At 30.8% G+C, this 23734-nt stretch overlaps 1 protein-coding gene across 3 annotated transcripts in view; it reads left to right on the top strand.

The window, feature by feature from the left end:
• Positions 1-21548, top strand: part of LOC132920710 (uncharacterized) — a 63204-nt gene extending 41656 nt beyond the window's left edge. For 2 of the 3 annotated variants that reach the window (XM_060983337.1, XM_060983336.1), the window contains exons 2-7: positions 5632-5763; positions 16450-16649; positions 18377-18650; positions 18949-19224; positions 19287-19451; positions 19537-21548. In XM_060983337.1, coding sequence (XP_060839320.1) covers positions 5632-5763; positions 16450-16649; positions 18377-18650; positions 18949-19224; positions 19287-19451; positions 19537-20559 — 2070 coding nt within the window. In that variant the 3' untranslated portion in view covers positions 20560-21548. Of the gene's footprint in view, positions 1-5631; positions 5764-16063; positions 16172-16449; positions 16650-18376; positions 18651-18948; positions 19225-19286; positions 19452-19536 lie in introns of those variants that run through there. The other variant, XM_060983338.1, reaches the window with a different exon arrangement.
• Positions 21549-23734: the final 2186 nt, after the last annotated feature.

Raw genomic sequence — 23734 nt, 5'->3', positions numbered from 1 at the left:
TTCGCGTCTAAACGGTGTCGAAACCGTTGTGCGAACGCGCATAATGATATTGTATATACTTAAATATTTTTCAGTCTAGTCATTGACGGGTTAATTATTGTATTATAATATGGATAATATTACGGATTTGCAGGTTTACGCGCGGGAGGCGTCGGCGGGAGAAAAACAGTTATAACACATATCGCACACGCACGTCGCACACACATGTCCACCGATGATCTGGTTAAAATATTAAATTATTATTATTGTAATCATATCGCCCGCGACCGTTGTATAACGCTCGCGTTGCTCGGGGCGTGAGTTTGACGATGGGCCTCGCACGTATTATTATTATTATGTATCGTACAGGTTGATTATTTAATCGCGAACCGGGCGATATCCCGGAGAATATAAACGGAATTCAAAAACGTTTTGAATTTTTATGGGCACGATAGTATACTGGAATTCGTAGGAAAATGCGAAATGGTATGTTTTTATTATAAACGAAATAGTTGCAGAAAAACAATCCTTTTATTGCTTCAGTTATTGCGCCCGCAGATTAACGTTAAAAAGATTAAGTATATATAATCGCCCTGTGCACAGTGACCCGGTTCGGAAAATTCACACCACGGACAGCGGCAGACGTCAAAACGTGATAAATCATATTACATATTATTATTATTGTACAGAGCCGGTCGACACCTCTGCAGGTCGTCGTATTATAATATAATAATAATATTATTACGAGACCAATACGCGCGCCGAAGACGGACGTACGTCAATCTCTGTGCAGAGTGCCACTACATATGTACCTATGTATGTATAGGTAGTTTGACCACGTGCAGCGTTATTATTGCGTAAGAAAACTATATATATATATTCTGCGATTAATTAATTAATGTATTTATATATATATATAATAATATATGCGTGCGTGTGTATTGAATACGAACTATATGTGCGTTTCGCAATCGTCTGCGAATAAGAAAACGGCACATCGCAATAATAATAATAATAATAATAATAGTATACACTGCGGTGTCTATATATATATATTATACACACACGTATATAGACCGTTTTTATACGCGATCTCTACACCGGCGGTGATGTAACAAGACGTTCGAAATTTGATTCAAACCTCCCATAATTCAAACAGTCGTCGACCCCGCCGCGCTTAAACCCGATTGTTAAACTCGATAATTCGGTGCCGCCAAATTCGTCGTGCGTGCATTATAATATAACATAATGTGTAGAACCCTGTGTACTCGCTGTGTGCACGTTACACATTATGTATACATTATTATAATATATATATATATATATACGTCGGGACGATGACGAGTGCAACGAGAGGAGCGTACATTATACGTGTATTATTACCGCGGCGGTATACCTATATATATATACGTGTGTATAGTATGATATTATACGTATGATGGTGTAAAATAAAATTTGAAAAAAAAAAAAAATAGAAACGCTGAAAATCTTTACAACTCCGCCCAACGATTATCCACTCGTATATAATGCGTATAAGCTGATCGCGGTCGCGCATCTCCAAGAGATTTCGATATTATACTATAATATACGATATTAGACCAAATAACGCATGTGCAACGCGTTCAAACGCACCATACGTATATATATATAATACACCATCTATCTGTGATATTACGTAATCAAATTTATAGTGTACGATAGCTATATATCATGATATTATTACGTTTAACGAATTTTGTTGAAAGTGTGCGCGATGTATAGGTAAACGAGTCGCGTTCAGAGGGGAAAGAAACGACGTCGTATATCATCTAAAACATTGAATATTTTATATAGTTTTACTTGTTTCCCTCGCTTTAGAAACTTATCAATACGATAATATGTTGACATATTATTGATTACAATTTGAAACGGTCTATATCTACTATTTCGATGCGAAACAACCAGTGCAAATTTACAATAGAATTTTTCGTATCCGCACGCGGAATGCGACTAATGCTTTCTTTTACATGACATCTTAAAAACATATATCGTTTGATACAGTGAATATAGTGACAGTATAATATATCGATAATTTGATATTTGTATTGATCTCGAATTTTTAATATCACTTATCATATTAACGGATGACCGCGATCCATTTGAAAATAGTGCAAATATAATATACGATATACCTACCTACTATATATTATATACTTTCGAACATAATATTATTTTATACGCTCTAAAAATATGATAATAAAATGCTTGATATACTTATTTTGTTAACTAAATATTATACATATATATATATGTCGACCGATTGTATTTTGTTGGACATCATCATAATACGTTTTTGATAACCAATTGATGTGTAATAATCTATGCACTCTATATAACACATATTTCGTGGTTTACTATTTGATTATTTTTATGACAAATAGCGCAATATTGGTATGTTAGAGTTTAAAATTTAAAATTGTTCGATTAAATTAAAATTACAATAAAAATTCAACTGATAAATTAATAAGTAGTAAAATCAATTGGGTGAAAACGTGAAATATTGCTAATTATCTCGTATTCAAATATTATAGACGTAGAATTAATAGATTCTGAATTGAAGTAGGGTAGAGGGACCTTGTGAGAATTGAGAACATTAGAAAGGGACATCATTGAATGATAAATAATAATAAACGATACATCATACATGTCGATAACATGGTATTACAATCAAATTAACTAATGGACAATGGCGCAATAGCATAGCAATAATGAGAATAAAAGCTATACGCTTTATTTAAAAGTGTAACACGCTAACACTGCAGTGTATTCTGTATTTATCTTGAATAAGAATATACTTTTGAAATCGATGGTGATAAATCGATAGTGTATAAATTAAATTGTATTTAAGAACATAGATAGATCAAATAATTATTTTGTATACATCTCGTTAAGTATATTAAGTAATAATAATGTATTATATAAACTATACTTTATTTTAAAATTCGTTGAATTTATACCAATAACGTCTGTAGTAGTAATACTTAATCAGTTAATTAATATACTAAAAAAAAAAAAAATTACAAAGACCTCTTAACTTAACTTAAATAATAAAAATATCATAATACACTATATATGAGTAGGTGCCCGTAAATAGTTTAATTCAGATAAATCGTCAATGTATTGTTGTATTATTATTATATATATATTGTTGTTACGATAATACATATTTTATCTGTTGAATAATATCAATATGGATAATAATATTTCTCTAATTAGTTCACTTCTGAAGTTATTTTAATTACTATACATTTATTAAATTTTCTTAGTGTACGTATTGTATTGTTATGTAAACTACATACATATTTCAAATAAAATAAACTTAATTTAAAAATAGTTTTGTAGTTCTATAAATAAATAAACAATCGATCACTTGAACACCCAGTTAAATACGTAAATATAATATGTATACAGTACCTGTAAACTTAACATAATATATTAAGTAGGCAGGTACTCTCGCATTTTCTAATTTAACACCCGCCACCACGGTCGCCTCCGTGCGTGGCAGGTACTCACAACTATTCGTGTCTAATCTCCATGCGCGCAGTACTCATAATGCGCCGATTACGTTACCACATTTTAATTTCTGATTTAATAACAACACGTAACTATACAAACTCATACTATATTGAACACATCCAGGTTATAATATCAGTCTTGAGAGTAATACGTAACTCGTGATAATTATTTATGATTTTCCGCACGAAAGGCTCCCGATGTTTTAGTTTACGGTTTACCACAAATTAAAAATATAATGCTACACGAACGGTGCACGAAACAATTAAAAACATACATAAACGGCTATTAATGGACAGTTCTACCACAATATTATAATACAATTCGTGATCATGTGGTATAGTGAAATCAATTAAAACCAACAGAAATTCTTAGATTTGAGTTAAAACCTGCTGTTAATATATTTCATATAAAATGGTACGTATGATATTATTAGAACTTTTAATACAATAAAAATTGATCAAATCGACTATACGTCTATACGTAGTCGTTGCTATAAGAAAGTATAATGGTTTAATTTCTTTAGCAAAACACATATCGGTAATTATAATATGATGTACTATAACTATACTAGGACATAATAAAAATTGTTTTTTGATTCATACTACTAACTAATGTACCTTACTGGAAGTAGATCCAATAATTACATAATGAATTTTTAACTTTTGTAAACAAGTAGTATATGATGCTAAAAATAACATGCAAATTATTAAAAAAAAAAAAACCAAAAATTATAGATAGTTATAAACCCAGTAAAATCAATATGAAAAAGTATTATAAAGACGTATTTTATGTGTTCAAAATTTGTACACATTTCTTTTGCACTCGTAATATACTTAGCAAATGTCGAGTATACGAGTATCGGAATAAAGCATATATAATTATTATTATATAATATATATATATATATATTACCTAGGTTTATATTTCGTGGTTTTCTGAAATGTAATACACGCGTTTATATATGTATGTATATTATAAATATATTATGTGAACAAAACGGGATGATCAAATTCTATGGCGACAGGCAATGTTAATAAAAACATAACATGCGTTAAAAATATCAAATTATATCGCCTCGGTCTAAAAAATTATAAAAAAAAAAAAACTAAAAATCATATCGTGTGACAATTTTTGCATAATATTATTGTACGTGAATCTCACGGTCACACGTATAATTATGTATTACATTTTCATCTAACCAAACAATATCGCGTTTATTGGCCGTGTATGATTTCACTGTCGTCAGATGAAAATGACTGGGTAACACACGATTGTCCCCGTTTATAATATATAGGCTCTATTATAATAATATGTTACGTTTTGGAGTTTATTGCCTGTTGTACCGCTAGTTTGCCGAATATAACGGGTTTAAAAATTAAAAAAAACACGCAAAAGTTGTATACTTACATGAAAAATAATTCACAAATAAAAATATGACACAGTCGATTGGGCCATTAAACGCGAATAGCGTATATAATAATAATATAATAACTAAACAGAACAGATAGTTTATTTTTATTTTATTTGGTCAAATGCATCGCCCTTCACCTGCAGCCAGGTCTACCGAGTGGTTTTGTACATCAAAAACAATACTATATATACATGCAATGAACTTATCATATATATATATATATTATATTATTATGTAGCCCCATTGGAATAAATATACGTAGAACGTATAGGTATGCATGTGTATGTATTTTTTTTTTTTTTTAATAGCGTTATCCGTCGAAGAAACTGGTTTTTTAGTAGACTAATCCAAATTTTTATTGCTCGCCTCATTATTTTATTTATCTATAATTGTGAGATGTTGACCCCTTTATACCTATATATATATATATATACACATTTACATATTATAGGTTTACATAGTGTAATGGAAAAAAATCACATAATACATATATATATGTAATCCGTGTACCATGTACGCGTATAGTATTTGTATAAACATATGTTGTGTACTTGTGTGTGTGTGTGTGTATTAATACACGTTGAAATAGTTAAACGAATATTACATGTTTGAAAAATCGTAAAAATTTTAGTTTACGCACGCGATGAATGTGTTAATAATTTCCGTCGTTTTGGAAATGTTTTCAGATATCGGCGAAACCGAATAGCAAAATGAACGATCACGTAGCTCGGCTGCGAGTGGTGCAAGAGGTGTCATCGCGGAACAGTTCAGCCAGCTGGAATAGTTCGTGTACGTTCTCGACCGAGCAGAGTTTTCAGGTGAGTCTATAATATAATACTATATACATCGTAGATACACCCCGACCGCCGTCCCGTAGGAATCGAAACCGCGGAGATTTAATGGTCTACATCACGTGTATTACAATACCATTATCATGACGTTGGTATTATAGTAATTTCTTACACGACTGATGGATAATATATAATACACGTATTGTACGCAATACGCGTGACATAATGGCACAGAACGCGCATTATCGTGAAAAGTCTATAATATGTTGTATAGGTATAATTATTATTATCGTATTCGTCCACCAAACGCGGGGGACACGCAAATCGAGTAGAACCGCGAGCTAAGTAAGACACTGGAAATTAGATGGTCTGTGTATATTACACCGACTATATAGGGGCACTCCCTAGCTATGACACGATGTAGGTAAACTCACTACTATATTATATACTCGCACCGACGGGCGTCGGATAATATTAAATATTATGATATACAGTGTAATATGGAACACGTGTAACGACGACAACCCACTCGAGGGTTGGATATCAAACGATATTCTCGCTGTGCAGTCACCAAACACGGACGTCAGAGATTTATATAAGCAAATTGTATTTAATCAATAATACCCTCCTCCGTATTTACCGACTTATCGTACACGTTTATCGTTCAGCGACGACAGTTTAAATTTAATCACTTAAATGTGCTATCAATCAAAATAATTAAGTTTGTTTTTGTAGAATAAACCACGATTGCGTTTGTACAGTGTCGGCGTGTGTACCTGCTACCTCGTACGCCTACCATGTTATATATACGACTTTTGTAAGTAACGACTTCTGTCAAACTTGTCGGCGAATACGAGCGATAAAGATATGGTTCGCAATATACTACTTAACGTCAGTGCAACGCTGCAGCGCGCATTATCGTAAAAAAACGGGTATATAACACAATAAAACACGATAACACGACGTGCGCGTAAACAATGGAAAATAAAAAGTGAAATAGGTATATTATCATATTGTGCAGTGCGCAGTGGCTTGATAAAAATCTGCGTGTGGGCGGCGCTCGAAAAGATGTTAACCCGACCGGGGGCCTCATGTTTTTGACATTGAAATCGGACAATGTAATTTAGGAAATATGGAATGACCGCGCTACTCTTTTGGTCTAATCGCCTATATACACACACACACACACACGGGCGGGCGCGTATTTATATATGTTATGAGTATTACACTGCAGCAGTGTATAATATCAAAACCGCCCACAGGGATCCGGTGGGTGTTTTCGTATTTTTAATGGGTTTTTTTTCGCCGCTTTTGTGCCGAGGTGAACCGCCGCCACCTTATACATATTATTTAAGTATATATAATATAATATAATATAATATATAATCGTGCATCATGTGTGTGTGTGTGTGTGTGTGTAGTGTGTGTGTTATAGCACACGCGAAGAAAAAGAAACGTCGGTTATCTGCAATGACACGACGTGTCCCCTCGCGGAAGGCCCGCGTGTTTTATATATTTGCTTGTAAAATTATTTTATACGAACCACCGCACGACCGCGCACATATTATATAAATATCCATAGGGTACCTATATCATCATTTTATACCGCGGTATAGAAAATCAAAGAGCGCACACCGACACGCATATACGTTATTATGTTATTATAATATATATACAATATAAATAAACATTAAACGATCGTCGAGTCGCTATACAACAGTCTTGCATAATGTGTCATCATTAATCGCACACATTCACCAGACGTGCGGGATGTATCTACTAAAGGTATTTAAGTTTTTTTTGGTTTTTTTCTAAACGAACGAAATAATCAAAACCCATATGTGGTATAATATATTATATATGTACACACACACGCGCGCGCATACGAAAAAAAAACATTTATTATTATTATTATTATATTTTTTTTTATCGAATTCGAGTAATTATGCGGTTCACAATGGTTTGAGTCGTAACGAGATTTATAGCCGACGCATTTAAAAGACGGTGTTACGTAATAATATATAATATTATTATAAAATATACACAGGTATACGCTTTTGGCGTTTCGTCGATATGGGTTGGGATTTATTTTTTACAAGTTTCGCTCCGTCTCTTCGCTCGGCGTAGTTCAACAGAGCAGAGAGTATTTAAAAAAATAAATAAATAAACATAGCTAATTTAATATCGTTCTAAAGTAAAAAGAAGTGTATTTCGAGCGGCGGACGGTCATAAAACATTGTACGAATATACACGTAGGCGTTTGAAGTCGATGTTTCGTCTCGCGAGCGGTCGTCGCCGTAATAAAAACACTTGCACCCTTTTTTTTTATATATATATATATACACGCGCGCACACGCATATTATATCTATATAGCTATATTTTATGTACGGTCTTTGTCATATCACCCGTGTTCGTATACAGCGTACCTACATATTATAATATTGTGTTCGTTTACAAATCGCGCGCAACGGAATGAAATAGGTATATAATATATAAACATTAAACAAGTATCAACCGAACGCCGGGCGGTTAGAATAATAATATAATATAACGATATTATACGCCGCGGAATAAAATATATAATAATATTATGCGACACGTTGATTCGACGATATGTACCTGTTGCATGGCTATATATATATATATACTATACGTGTCGGTTAGGTACTTATTATTATTATATGGGTGTACATATATAATATAATGTGGCAGTATGGCACCGGTGCTCGGTATTCCGTCGAGCCTTTCACTGTCAATGGTCCCGTACAGCGTATAGTGTAATAATAAGAATAATAATAATAATATAATGTCGGTTGGCGCGGAGGAAAGAAACAATATTTCCTCGGGTTCGTGTGACTCCGGTGAATCCGATGCGGTACCGGCCCAGCTGTATATACACAGAATAATAATAATAATAGTATACGATGTGTGCGTGTATATATATTATATTGTGTAGGTATAAGCGCACAAGTAACGCACTTAACGAAGATTGATGGCCCCCTAATAGACGGGGTATTGTATGTATATATATATATATATACAAAGTCGGATTTAATATACCGTCCCTCCGTATACGAAGTCGCTTCGCCGGTGTACCTCGTACACGTCATATGTGTGTATAAACGCGTACAAATACGACGACGACGACGACGACGACCGACCGACCGACGGGCGTGTAGAGGGTTGAGATCACATTATATATTGTTATTATTATTATACACGTGTGCATTTGTGCCGTGCGCGCGTATTTGTTCATTACCAAGTGCATCACGTATCTATATGCGCTATTGTCCCCCGTCGGACGAAATCAGAGAGACGACGGCGCGATGTGCACTCGGATATTACACGTATATATAGTATATATATATATATATAGAGAGAGAGAGAAACACACACACACACGAATATACCTACCCGGAGAACCGAACACTGCAGACGTATTATATTATTATGTATTGCCCACGTTACATAACAATAATATAATACATAAACGTATATATAATAATGTATATTATATATGTACGATATAGTCTGTACCTATTTTATATATACGTATAGGTAGGTATGAACGCCGGTAAATTACGACGGAACTCGATTGATACGTCGTACACGTATTGTTCGAGAATATTGATAACGATGATGTTATGATGCGTATATGACTGGATTTTCAAATTCGAAACGTACAGCGTATAAAGCTGTCGACGTTTTTTATTTTTTCATAATATATAATATGTACGATGGTGTCCTTTAATTTATCCGTATAGAAATATCACGTGTCGCGCAGTCGGTGTATTCCGGTGCAGTATACGTATATATATATATATATATATATGGTATACATATATAATACTGGTATACAATAGGAAAAATAGAATATTATAATACCGCCGTTATTTATCATGTATATATAAGAATCCCGACGCAGTGTCGTATCATTCGACCGCTGCCCCGACGACCATAATAATTTTGTTTTCAAATAAACACGTAATAATAATATATGTAAATCGACGAATATTTTTCCGTTGAAGGTTTTATTGCGAGCGTTACGTCTATTATGAGTAGCGGTAGTTTTTTTTTAAAAAAAAGGACACGAATAAGACTCGGATCTCGGGAATCACATATACACACGCGTGCGTATATATAAACATAAAATATAGTGTCGTCTTCGAGGATAATCGTTAATACGGATCACGACTGCAGTGGATTTTTTTTTTTTTTTTTTTTATCCGAACGCATGATTGATGATAATTTTATGATAAGGTATTTACAGTTCGTGAGCTCTCTATTTACATTGTAAGGAGCATCCCGCAGCTAGGCATACTACGCATTATATACCTATTATTATAATACCGATGGCGACGAAGCGCAGGTATATTACCTATATTATAATACAGTATGTATAGGTGTACGCGCGTGTGTCACATTATACGTATCACATGCGCGAATTTTCTTTTTTATTCACATTTCTCGCTCGCGCGGACATGTAATATAATGGTAAACAACGACAGAGAAAAAGAGCGAGGCAAAAACACAATAATAATAATATATTATGTAAAACCGATAGGTTTTCGATGTTATCCGGTCGCTTATAGAGAGGAGAGAGAGAGAGAAAGAGAAAAAGAATAATCGTTTAATTAGTCTCCGGCGTATGCGTATATGATATAATATATATATATATAATATACCAACGCAAGGTGGTCCAGACACAATGAGCCGGAAATCTTCGGTCGTCCGTCGTCCTACGACGAATCTCACCCCGAGATAAATGGCGTCGAGAAAAATATATTATGCGACGTTTACACGTTATCGCAAAAACACACACACACACACACACACACGTTCCGCAGGTAATACTTATACATTTTAATTTACTGTCAGGTTTCTTATATATTTTTTTCACGCAAAAACTACGTACGCGTTTTGCGCATGCAGTTTGTGTGGTGCATTTAGCGATATAAACAGACGCAATTATTTTCCTAAAAAAAAAAAAAAAAAAAAATTATAAGCATTCTTTATTTTATTTCACTCGAGCGTGGGTGTGCGAGGCATGCGCGTGTTTTTTTCCACGTCAACTCTCCTAGTTCTGTATTTAAAATTCAATTAAATATTTTCAACCGTTTACCTTATCATATTTTCATTTGTCAGTTCTGCAGCATAATTAATTTCGTCTACTAAAACTTTTAACATATTATGCATACACATATTTTACATTTAAGGCCTTCGGGTTATTTTTTACTATGCCGAATATATTTTATAATAATTCAATCGATAGTTCATTATAAAATAACATTTTAATAAAATAAAAACATACATATTGGTAATTTTACGGGCGTATTTTTTTTTAATTTACGGTCTCGTCATGTTGCCGTGTAAAATAAAATAAAATAAAATAAAGAGGCTGAACTATCGATTTGATACAAGATTTTAATATTTTATATATACTAAACACAAGCATGTGGTAACATATCGGTATTACTTTCTCTAACTAAATTATATAGTCGAAGTACCTCTATAGTTCACCTTATCTCTAAAATAATGTGTTTTTGTCTGTTAAACAATAGAATTTCATCAAAACTGATAAAAAAATAATTTATACCCACAGATAGTTTCCTACTTTGAAAAAGTGCCGACGACTACCATGTATAATCAATGTTTTACGAAAATAAGTACTTATGGTTCGTACCATATTGTTTTTAAATATAATCGAATTACGTAACACACATGTAGGTACACGCCTTATTAAACTAGGTAACTATAAAAAAAAGTAGTTAATTTTGAGCATGATTTTGATTTCGTTAGTTTATATATATATATATATATAATTTGAAAAAATTCATACATGAATCGGACTTAAAACCTATTTGATGAATAATTATATATGCAATTTTTTCATTGCAGTCGATGTGTATCCTTGAACTAAGATTTTAGTCTCGTTATTCTCAGTATGGGAGATTTAAGGACTTATGCGCACTTAAAATATCACCAGATCTGTTAATCACGACCGCATATGTAAATGTCATATTCACGCGTGTTGTCACAATAAAATCTCTATGCAACTCTTTGATATAAAAACCTACCGACATTTAACAACGGAATGTCTCCGGCGAAAGTAACGTCTGTAAGATTTTTGGCGATGATGGTCCGTTAAGTTAAACGAAACTTCATGTTACATAAAATGGTTAGTAATTTTCCCCTGGATGTTAGATACATAGGATGAGTTGAAAAATGGATATAAAACAATTACATTCAAAATCGTGCCTATAAACAGTCATTATGAAAATTCGATTGAAAATCAACTATTTTAAACTACCCTAATAGGTACCATTAATACACATATATAATGATTTGATTAAATAATTAAAACGGTTAAACCAGGTGAGTTATATTTAGAAAAAACTACTAAATGAATCACCATCTTATGAATGGTCGCAGTCTCTCTCTTCCACTTCCCACATTTCCTTTTTACCGACGTGATTTTATTTCCTGATTGGTATGCCAAATACACGATACTGCCATTTTTCTCATAATCTGAATTGATTAAATAAACCGGGTATAGTCTGCAACCATTTAAGTGTAAATATATTGATTATAAATTAATTTTAGAAAAAAATACAAATTATAATTCCATGGTTTACCAAGAAATTATTAATTAACGTTCACAATAATTAATGTACATTTTTATTTTGATATATTTTTGATAGTAGCTATATGTTTCATCATCAATTTTTAATTATTTTGTAAATTATTTAAATCTATAATAGAAATGAAGAATTTCACTAACAAAAAATTATTTTAAAATTCTAAGTTGCCTATTATATCTTATAGATAATTTGTTTTTTCTTTTGATAGATATTTATATAAACCTACTATAGGGCGATTTAAACTATACTATAAGAGATATAACAATTTGAAAACTATTAACAATTTTGAAAATATTTTTTCTTAATTATAAAACAACATTTTCGAAAAAAAAAAAAATCAAAAACGTTAATAGTTTTGGAAATAATGAGGTTTGCACCGTGTGTACGTATATATATATATAGGTATTATCATATTATTTATATCATATGATAATATTATATAGTTTAGATCAAGTATTCAACTATACTATAATTATGTTGTCAATAAACTAAAAAATATTAAGCCAAACTGCTCTTGTGAAAGCTCAGTTTAGAATATTTTTTATTATTATAGTAATATACATAATTGAAATATATTATACGTATAGAGAGTGAATTTGACGTGGGTTTATTTTGAAATAAACTAGCTGTGAAATTTAATTAAATCATATGAAAATCAAATTGATTGGTGTATATATATTTATGTATTTAAAATGAATAAATCAAATGAAAATCAAATTTCTTGGTGTATTTATTTATGCAAGCAGTTTTTAGATGAACCAATTTGATTCGCCATATTGACGTCCCATATTATACAATGTTTATATTATTAAAAATATACTATACTTTTATAACTACCTATTATTATTAGTAAAGTAATAACCTACATAATCTAAGTTTACCAATTGCACTTCTACTACTACTACGTTTGATGTTTAATGATAATAATATACAAAAATATATAAATGTTCCCTAGAGTATATTTTACATTAAACAATGCTGTTACTTACTCTGATTACCATCAGAATACTTAACAATATTATTTGCGTAATATTTTTGTTATTGTTTTCTTTAGAGATACCTGTAAAATAAAATTTACTGTAACCGACATGCCAAATATTAAATCACTGATTGGTGATTTACAATCCACGAAAAAATTCTGATTTAAGACTATTAAGTAATTATACTGTAGAGTACTATTATACTATATAGCTGTTTTCAATCATTTTCGTCTTTGATTATTTCTTTTAATTTTGTAAATTAAAAAAAAAATTTATCCAAACAGTTAAACATTACATTAATCTTAACAGAATTGTTATGTGCATAACTATATTCACGTCGACATTGTCAATTAATACTTTCTATTTCAATATAAATTATTAGTAGGCGTTTTTACCATGCAATGAATGAATGCGTATAATATAGTATTAACTAATACAAATTAAATAAACATATTATTATCTTTACAAAAGCGTTATTGATTGTGTTTTTATATTTACTCGTTTAAATTATAAACACTAAATATCAATAACACTTCATTGTGCGTTTTAATATCCTTTGGTATCATAAAAGAAATTAATATGCGTGGTATTCAATACTCGCAAATTGGAGTATATTATGACTTTATTTAGTCTTTTATTTCGTCGTCTGATTTCATATAATTTAATAAATAAACTACTTACTTATTATAATTCTATGTTTATATTTATTTTACTTGTCGAAAAATAACTAATAATATTTTTGTGAATTTTAATAATTTGTATATATTAGGTTATAATAGTTCTACTATATAATATTATAAATTATAATATACATTTTAATGTTATTTAGCTGTTTGACCATGATTTAAGAACGATTTTTTTTTTGTTTCAAAAACTACGATATTGAAAATGTCCTTCAAATTACTTAAGAACAATGAACCAATATCTCATTGCTCGTTAATTATTAGACATAATATATTAAATTGAAACAGGATTCAAACTACTTTCGCGCTTAAATGTTACTTTTCACTGGTGTTTTTTTTTTTTTTTTATCAAAATACAGTCTAAAAGTTTATATAAACTTGTTTCGACTGTGTTTTTGTAAGGTAAATCTATAAAGGTTATATATCGTTCATGAAAATAAAGGTGTTTCGAGTAAATGATATATTACACTTTATCATAATATTGGTAATGCGTGTTTAACAAAAACTACTATGCAAATTAGTTTAGTTATTTTGTGTTTTTAAGAAATAAAATACATGAATAGTTTTATAACTTTATCACAGCTATCTTCAGCAGAAACAACAATTAACAAATACGAATATTGACTTGGAGTGTAAGACACTCGTTTTACTTCGTATACAATCTGCACAAGATTGTGGTGTTTTTCAATTAAATTTGAAAACGGTAGTTATTTTTAAAACGGGTTTGAGAGGAGCCGTTTTATGATTGTTGATATTTTTTCAAAATTTTTTATTGGCTGTGAATATCCTTCCATGATGTGCGAAAAAACTAAAGATAAAATCAAAAATAATTTCTTAAAAGGTTAATACACTATAATCACTTTTAAAAAAAATCTATCTACCAGAAATTAATTTTAATAGTATTCATAATATAATGTAATCAAAATTAAATTGTCTTATTACTTACTGTTTACTAGCATTATAATATTATAGTTTATAAATATAACATTTATGAAAAATTCTTAATAAAGATCATACAATTAAAAAAAAAATGCAATTTAAAGTTTCATAAGTTAATTTATACATAAAACAAATTTTGTATTAGAAAAGCAATATGTTTTAGGAAATTTATTTGCTTTTAAATATTCAACCTATTAATTACTGTAGGCGAGTCTTAAAAGGTGGCAAGAATTTTTTTATTGATAATAATAGGCTTTATATTATACAGATTTAATAATAGATTTTTAGATATAAATATATGTGTTTAGATAGTTACTGTGGGTATTTATTGGTAAATTATAAAAATCCACGTAAATCATACATTTAATCTCGGTTTTTTAAATTGTGTAAAAAATAAACCGAACTAAAAATAGTCTAAACTTAGATTTTATTTAATATATTATATTAGTATATATACATTATACCAGTATACCTATATCAATTCATATGGCCATTATAAATCATATAACATTACATTAAAAAGACTTGTGATTGTGTATGTGTATGTGTCGTAATATCTGTAAGTCTAATTTTATTTAACGTTTTCGTAGAATAAAGTTATGTAGTACAGTTATCGAATACCGTTAGGGTAAAATACCATACGAGGATTTACCCAGGATGGACACAATTTGGCAGGATGATGTTACTTGGTATTGGGTAACGGATGAGAAGAAAATTAAGTGTGTGAAAAGTTCTCATGCACGAGTTAGTTGCTCGTGTTTTTCATATTTGACCGTAGTTTTATTGTTACAAGGCAATTATAACAACTCATAAGAAGCTTAGAGTTCCAACATATTATAACAGCATTATGTACTTATAGCGAAATCCGCTCTCAAAATAGTCAGCTATTCATTTGTAGCGTGGGATCCCGTCAGAACTGTAATCACGTAATAATAACAACAGCGTATTAGAATAAATATTATGATTCTTATTATTGTATTCATCGTGGAGCGGAAAAGTGAAATTGTTTTCATTAAACTATCCGGGGATGGGCAATTATACGACAACCGTTTTATTTACTAAAATAAAGAAATAACTACGTCCGTTTAGTCTCGTGCGCGCGCCCTAATCATGAAGTCCTGCCGACTTTGTAATCGTGAAAAAGGAACGTTGTCTCGCATATCTCATGCATGGGTACTGCGTTTTTTAAAAGTGAGATTTATATTAGAATATTACGAATTTTAATTGTAAAATATTTTATAAAAATAAAATTTTATCAATTATTACATATATGATACATAATGATATTGTGAGCTATCGTGAATACTTATTTTATACATATTTTTACCATGGACAATTTTAACATTCAATCGTTTTTTTTTTTAACCGGTTATACTTCCTATAATATTTGTGTCGATCATTATTGTTTTTATTACAAAAGTGCAATTGAATAGAATAATATTAAATACTATGCTATGTTATTGTCGCAGGATCAACCAAGACCACCGGTGTATAATGTGGAAGACTATGCTGGATCCCTGCGAAAATTTGGAAAGCGAGGGCCTACGTCAGACGTCAACAATGGTGACTCACCTGAACCAAAAGAAACCGAAATGACTCTAAAAGAATTCACATCAGCTACCGAGCTACTGGAAAAACTGAGCTCCGACTTAAAGCTCGCGTATTTCAGGTATTTATTTATTTAGTGTTTATTCTTATTTTATTTATTTTTCATTCTGGAGATCATGAAATCAATGTAATATATTTGTAATATATATACTATATTATATTATGCGAAACAGTAGAATTTCAATAATTTTAATATTTTGAATAAAAACAGATTATTTATCATGATCCTATGACTAAAATTCAATTTTAAGTTAATTCATTAATAATAAAAAAAAAATAAGTTATTTTATTTAATTTCTTACATAAAATAAAAGATATCATTTAATGTTATATTAAACATCGTGCACACGATTTTAGTCTAATACAAAAAAAAATATATAATGACAATAATAATAAAACTAATTAACTATCAAATCACGTATCTTTTAGCACATTTGTAATTATTATGACCTAAACAACCTTGTTGAATTCGCGAATTCAATTGTTCCTAAAATATTTATGTTATTTAAAGCTCTCCACGCCCAGGTTATAAGATATCTAATGCGTTTGTTAGAAAATGATTACTTACCAAAAAAGGATTGAGTGTATTCGTCATAAATACAAATGATAAAATTAATTTACAATCGCTACATCCTGTACTCTGAAAAAATAATGTTTCAAATTTTCAATAATTTATTAGACAGATACTAGAGTTAATAATAAACTCGTAATTGTTTGATGAATTGGATTTCAAATAGTTTTAATTTATATTGATTACGTTTCTAACTACATTCTAATGAATTGTGAGTAAAATGAAATAAAAAAAGGAAATTTAATAGATTGTTTCTAAATATTTAATAGCAAAATACATTACAATTGAAAAAAATACAAATAAGTGTAAACATTTAAAATTAAGATTAAGCTATAAATAGTAAGTGAATAATAAGTTTTGAAAAATTTAAAAATGTCTCTTGATATGATTAATAAAGCCTCTGAAAACTTAGTGAATAACATAACTTCCAAATGTAATAAAATTAAAATAAGTAAATAAATAATACATTTTTTTATGAATCAGCTTCGAATTATTACGACCGAGTTGCACGCTGCAAATTAAACCGTTGTAAACACGAAAATATGATTTTGTTTGTAGGTCATTAGAATAAAAAGATGTTATCGGTAGTTAAAATCAATACGTTCAATTTAATTATAGTGGTGCGTACGTTATTCGCTATTCTTGTTTGACACTGACAGAAAAAATTATAACGTAATACAGAGTCCCAATGCCCTAGTGTTTGAGCGTAAAAAAATAAAATAAATAACCCAACCGGCTTATCCGAGGAATAACGGTTATAACACTGCCACTATTAATTAACCACTAAAACCGGTACCGGTCATTTATTTCAAGCGGGAACGAGATGAAAATGTAACGTAAAAGGTAATAATAAATAGTTTATCGGCCGGTTAGTATAACACATGATATTTATATATATATATATATATAAGTATAATAGGCAGTGTAGGTACGTCGTACGTGTGTGTATGAAAAAATAAATTGATAATTCGGAATACCTTTAGTCCAGTTTAATTGAATGCCTGCGATATAACATACAGGATTGCGTGGTATGACCTTGCAGGACGCTGTTATAAGTTAGAACTGATGGCGTCCTTACTGTAGAAAATATATACACCAATTACACCATCCATATTGGGTCAAAAGTTTTAAGCCTATTAATTTTAAAAAAAAAGTCATTCATCGGTATCTATATGTATAATTTTTTATTCTATCTGTTTTCCTTCCAAAATCTGTAGTTTCGTACAAGAATTCGTCGGCGACCCTATAGACGGAGTGACGCTGTTGCTGGAGCTCCTGAAAACTATCCAACAGAACGGCACACAGACAAAATGTACGCCAGCAAACCAGCGCCGTATCACATTGGACGAAAACGCGTGCCTGCAGTGCTTGAAGTATTGCCTGCGCTGTCAGGATGCGGCTAGGAAATTGGCGATATCTCCGGCCGGACTATACACGCTCGCCGCGTGCATCATGAGCACTGTCAATCAGTCTCGTCTACTGACTTTGGAGGTAAGTGAAAACGTATTCTGTTTGAAATTAAACGTATTAATTATTCGCCGAGTCATTTGTCAGTTACAATGTTTTAGGTTAATATTTTACAGTTACTTATAAATAAATATATAAAATAATAACCCAGAAAAGACGAAAATATTAATAATAGTATCCACCTAATAACAGTAATCATGTAATCATTCGGTGTTATACTTATAACATAACGACGTACGATTCAAAAATGTTTTGACTGACTGACAGAAAATAATATTATGTTATATTTGATGATAATTCGATTGCATTTGTGTGTTTTTAGTTACTAACCAAGGCGTGCTGTGAATCGGGTACGGTAGACGGACACAACACGGTTTCGGACGCGATGAGTACGATGCGACTTAGATTTGCTGAGCCCGTCAGGTTCAGATTTCTAGTGGGAATGATGTCCGGTAGCGGCAGTTCCGGTATGGAACTGCTGTTGGCTGGTTTAAAGTTTATAAACGCCTTCACAGAAACATGTCCGGATCTTCAGACAAAGTTTTATGTGCAAGCCGAACTCAAGCAAGCTGGTTTTAAACCTGCAGCTATATTAAAAGTAAGATTCTTGTAAAAAAAAAATCAAATAATAACCCTTAAATGACACGGTCGTAATTTCAGAATATTTCCAACAAATCTCCACTGTTGAGCTCCGTTTCAGATGAGATATACAGGTGGCAGAAAAATTTCATAAATGTTGAATCACTAAAAAGACAGCATGACGAGGTCATCAGAGAGGCTAAGTCTCTTAGAGAGAAAGTAGTAATGCTAGAAAAAAAAATTCACGTGAGTATAACGTAAAATCGTATTTGTCGTACTAATCGTTTGATACATAAATAAATTGACATATCGTTTTGTTATTGATGTTTAGCTTCTCCAAGAAGAGAAACGTGTAATTTCTTCGCGCAAAGACCACGTAGATATCTCGAAAAAGAACAAAATCGAAGGCGGGGGCAATTCTGCTGAAGACGAAGGTATCAGTTCTTCCGAACAAGACGACTGCGAAGAGGAAGTATCGTCTAAAAAAGTAAAGGTTCCCTACAAGATGTACAGCGTATCACAAGGTGACACGACCATTGAGGAAGTGCTCGAAGACTTCGACAAGGTCATAAATGATGCGTCCACCGAGTCGGGTGGTGGACGAAAGATATCGTCAGTGAGCAGTGACAATTCCAAACGGTATTACGAGTATTCCGACACGGACGATGTGGTAATCATACCTACGAGAATCGTCCCCGAACCACCAAGACGGTCCAGGAGCCTATTCATGAACAAAAACTTCGAAGTCAATCCATTTTTCGAGGATGACGAGGAGAGCGTCGAATCAGAGTGCGCTTACGAGGAGGACGATGACGAGGTTAAGTCAAAAATAAAACGGAGCGAAACGTTTCATTCGGTCCAGAAACAGATAAAACGATTTTCGGACCTGGCGCTGCACAGCCGCCGCGTGGAGGACGAGGAAAAAATCAAGGACGGGGGCAGACGAAAATCGATATATAACATCTTCGGCAACCCGAATCAACCGGAAAACTCGATGTATGCCAACAATAGACCGGTGACGAGGTCAGCGAGCACCAGGAACGTCAACGATTCGCGGATACCCGTCATGAGGTTCGAGCACTGCAAGTCCGAAAGGTCTGTGTACTTACCAATGGGCTGCAAGGTCACTAAGGAGCCCAACAAGGTCTTCATGACTAGGGGTCACAACAACGCGGGGTTGTATTCCGGTTACAAGGACACTGCCGCCGCCGCCGCTGCCGCCGGAGGGAAAGACCCGAGTTCCAAGTGCAAGCTGAGTTCAGGCGGTAATTCGAACGGCTTGAAAGCGCTACAGCACATCAACATGTCCGTTTCCACGGGGAAGCTCACAGATTTCCCGTCGGGACTCTATTAGACTGAACATGTAGAATACGTCTACGTTATACGATAATTTATTATTATTATTATGGTATTAGTGTTATTTTTAAACGTTTGCGTTCTGAAAATGTAAATATTAAATATTATTATGTAGCTTATAGTTTAGTGAAAGAAAAAAAAACACCGAAAGTTTAAAATAGTATGTCGTTTCATTGCGATCATTACGCGTATAATATTGTTTAAACTATATTATAATGTCGTGTTTACCGAATATTATTTAATTCGTTTACCAACAGTTGTACATAGTTTTAAAGTAGGTATATGGTACATAGGTATATTGGTTAAAGTACAATATTGATTACCGCTTGACTGAATAGCATCTCTGTTAGCCTTTATGTATTTTGGTTTAGTAATATTTTTTAAATAATATAATAATATACTTAACCTTAGACGGAACGCCTATTTCTCTTTACAATTTTCTCCAAAGGTAAAATCTAGAATAGATGTACGTATAGTTTATAAGAATATCATTTTAATGTTTACAAGGTAATTATAGTTTTTTATAAGGTATAATGTGTAATAAATATTATTTTAGATTAATAATATAATCTATACATTAAACATATTTATCGTATTTGCATACGATTATATGAACATACATATTGTTTAAAATATATATTTATCATTAAGATAACCTTTAAGATTTCTAGGCATAGTTCAATAATAACAATCTCGTTAATTTAGACGTTAAGAGCCTACCTATTGAAAAGTAAGTGCAATATTTTGAATTAAAGCAGTAGTATAATTTTTATATTATATGATAAGCTATTTGTTTTAATTGCTCAACCATCCTTGATAAAGCATATACATATTTAAATTTATTATAAGTATTTTTATATTTTATTTTTACACACATACATATTAATTTTTTATGTAAAATAAATAATCTGTGTATTTATAATCTAAATAATTCAATCTCATATCATAATAATTAAATATAAATATATATTAATTTTAAAAAATGTATGGTGTTCTTGACTTTTATTTTGACAAAAATATACTTGTAATCGATCCACTCGGGGGCCCAAAAAGCAAGGGGAAAGTGCCCTCCGGGCCCCCGATCATGTCATATTAATTAATATGACATATAATGCTTAAGTAAAATATCATAATTAAATTACTTATAAACTTATAAGAATAATAATTGAAAGTACAAGAATTTTGCAAAAATATTACCATCCGAATCCAAAGAATTCTATATGGTCATATTTTTTATTTACACTATTGCCGATATATGACGCACTTGTAATGCTCGTTATGCAAATTATTATCATTTTATATTTTTTCGTTCATTCGTGTCGTAATCAGTGTAATACTCAACTTAAGTACATACAATTTAGTATCTACTCGCCACTGAATTTACTATTCTCAAAATTCTTCACTAAATTTCAAAACTAAAGTTTATTTATAATATGGTATACTGTATACAATAAATTATGTCAATATTGGTATCTACTTACGTATATTAGCTATATTATTATAATTTTTAATTTTAATTACTATACCTCGATTTTTTTTCTTGAAAATGTTGGACATTATAACGGTACATTCATGATACATTAATTATTAATAAACAATTTTACTCCTGTTAATAATCTATACTTTATCAGAGGTAAATATTGTACCTATTCATTATTTTATTTATATTAAAATCAAACACGATCAATTGAAATTATAGCAACGTGCATTCCAACGCGTGTTCAAGTGCAATAATAATAAATAGTCCACTGTGCGTAATAAACTGATCAATAGGACTTTTACGTAGGTATTCATTAATATTCTATGGAGCTAAGCAAGTTATTAATTTTGTAATTTAATGTTTAAATTAAATTTGTATGGTAAATAGACTGTTCTTATTTTTATAATTGTGTAAGGCGTAAAAGTATAGAAAAAGTTGAATTGATAGTTAACTATTAATCAAAAAATAATCATCTGATATAATGTCATATTAATATGCTGAATTCCTGGCCTTAATATAAACTATCCGGCCCCTTAGCATCTAGGCCGCCCATAAATCCACTAATCCGCAAAATGTATTTATTTTTATTTTTTTTTTAATAAACCCAATGCTTGTATGTAAATATTATTTTTGTATTAAATTATCTGACTGATCAAATTAAACAACCAACATTTTATATGTAAATATTATAAGCGTATTATGACATTATTTAGTATAAACAATCTAAGTTCATACTGTTAAAATTGTTTACAGTATAATATTAAAAACCAAATGTTCATATTAGTGTAATAATAGCCTGGTAAGCCAAGTAAAATTAAAATTAGTTAGAAAATGCAATGTATACAAAGCTTTTGATTTTTATAATAAAATATATTATGCGTTTATCATTTAAACACAATTTATAATATTTTTCAATGTCATCGAGCATAGTCATATGGCCAGATGATTCAACATACTAAATTGAATTAATAAAATAAAACCACAAAAATGAACAACTCAGCTAGAGAACTATAAAGCGATTCTTGTGAAAACTAGTTACAAAGGAGTTAGTTATAACTTGTAAGAGTCTTAATATGTCATAAAATTCACGATTACTAGATTCTGAGTAAAAAAATAATTGTATCAATTATTATACAACTAAGTGTATTTTATTATTATTTTTTTTATCTTTTTTAATAGTATATAAAATTTTTGATTTTTAACTTCAAAAGTGGTTTCTGGTAGCAAATTGGATTTAGTTTATTTTGGAGCAATCAAAATCAAAAAATTTCCAGTATTTTTCAAAATAACCAGGAAACACAAAAACAAAAGAATAAAGACTTTTATTATTCTAAACTATAGGTTTTTTTTTATTGGCTCAAAAACCAAAAATATTTGCTAAGCCAAAAACTTGAAAATTTAATTCAAGGTGTCTAATACATTTTTATGATATTTATTTGAAAATACTAAAAATATATAAACACGATTTTTATTATAAGCGTCTGGAGTTCAAATTTCGAGAAGTGATTCAAAATCCCGAACATTAGTAAATCAAGTTATAGTTAATTTACAAATGTATACAATGTTTAATTTTAATAAATATAAGAATTGGAAATTAAATGCAAGGTTTACAAGTAGTTGATAATGTAACCACAATATATAAAACAGTATTTTATTTTATAAAATATAGGTTGATGGACCGCATTCGCCTAAA

This window comes from Rhopalosiphum padi, chromosome 2, assembly GCF_020882245.1.
Source record: "Rhopalosiphum padi isolate XX-2018 chromosome 2, ASM2088224v1, whole genome shotgun sequence".
In the NCBI taxonomy this organism is placed as follows: Eukaryota; Metazoa; Arthropoda; class Insecta; order Hemiptera; family Aphididae; genus Rhopalosiphum; species Rhopalosiphum padi.
The sequence above is the reverse complement of the archived record's forward strand: the minus strand, read 5'-3'. Positions and strand labels throughout refer to the sequence as shown.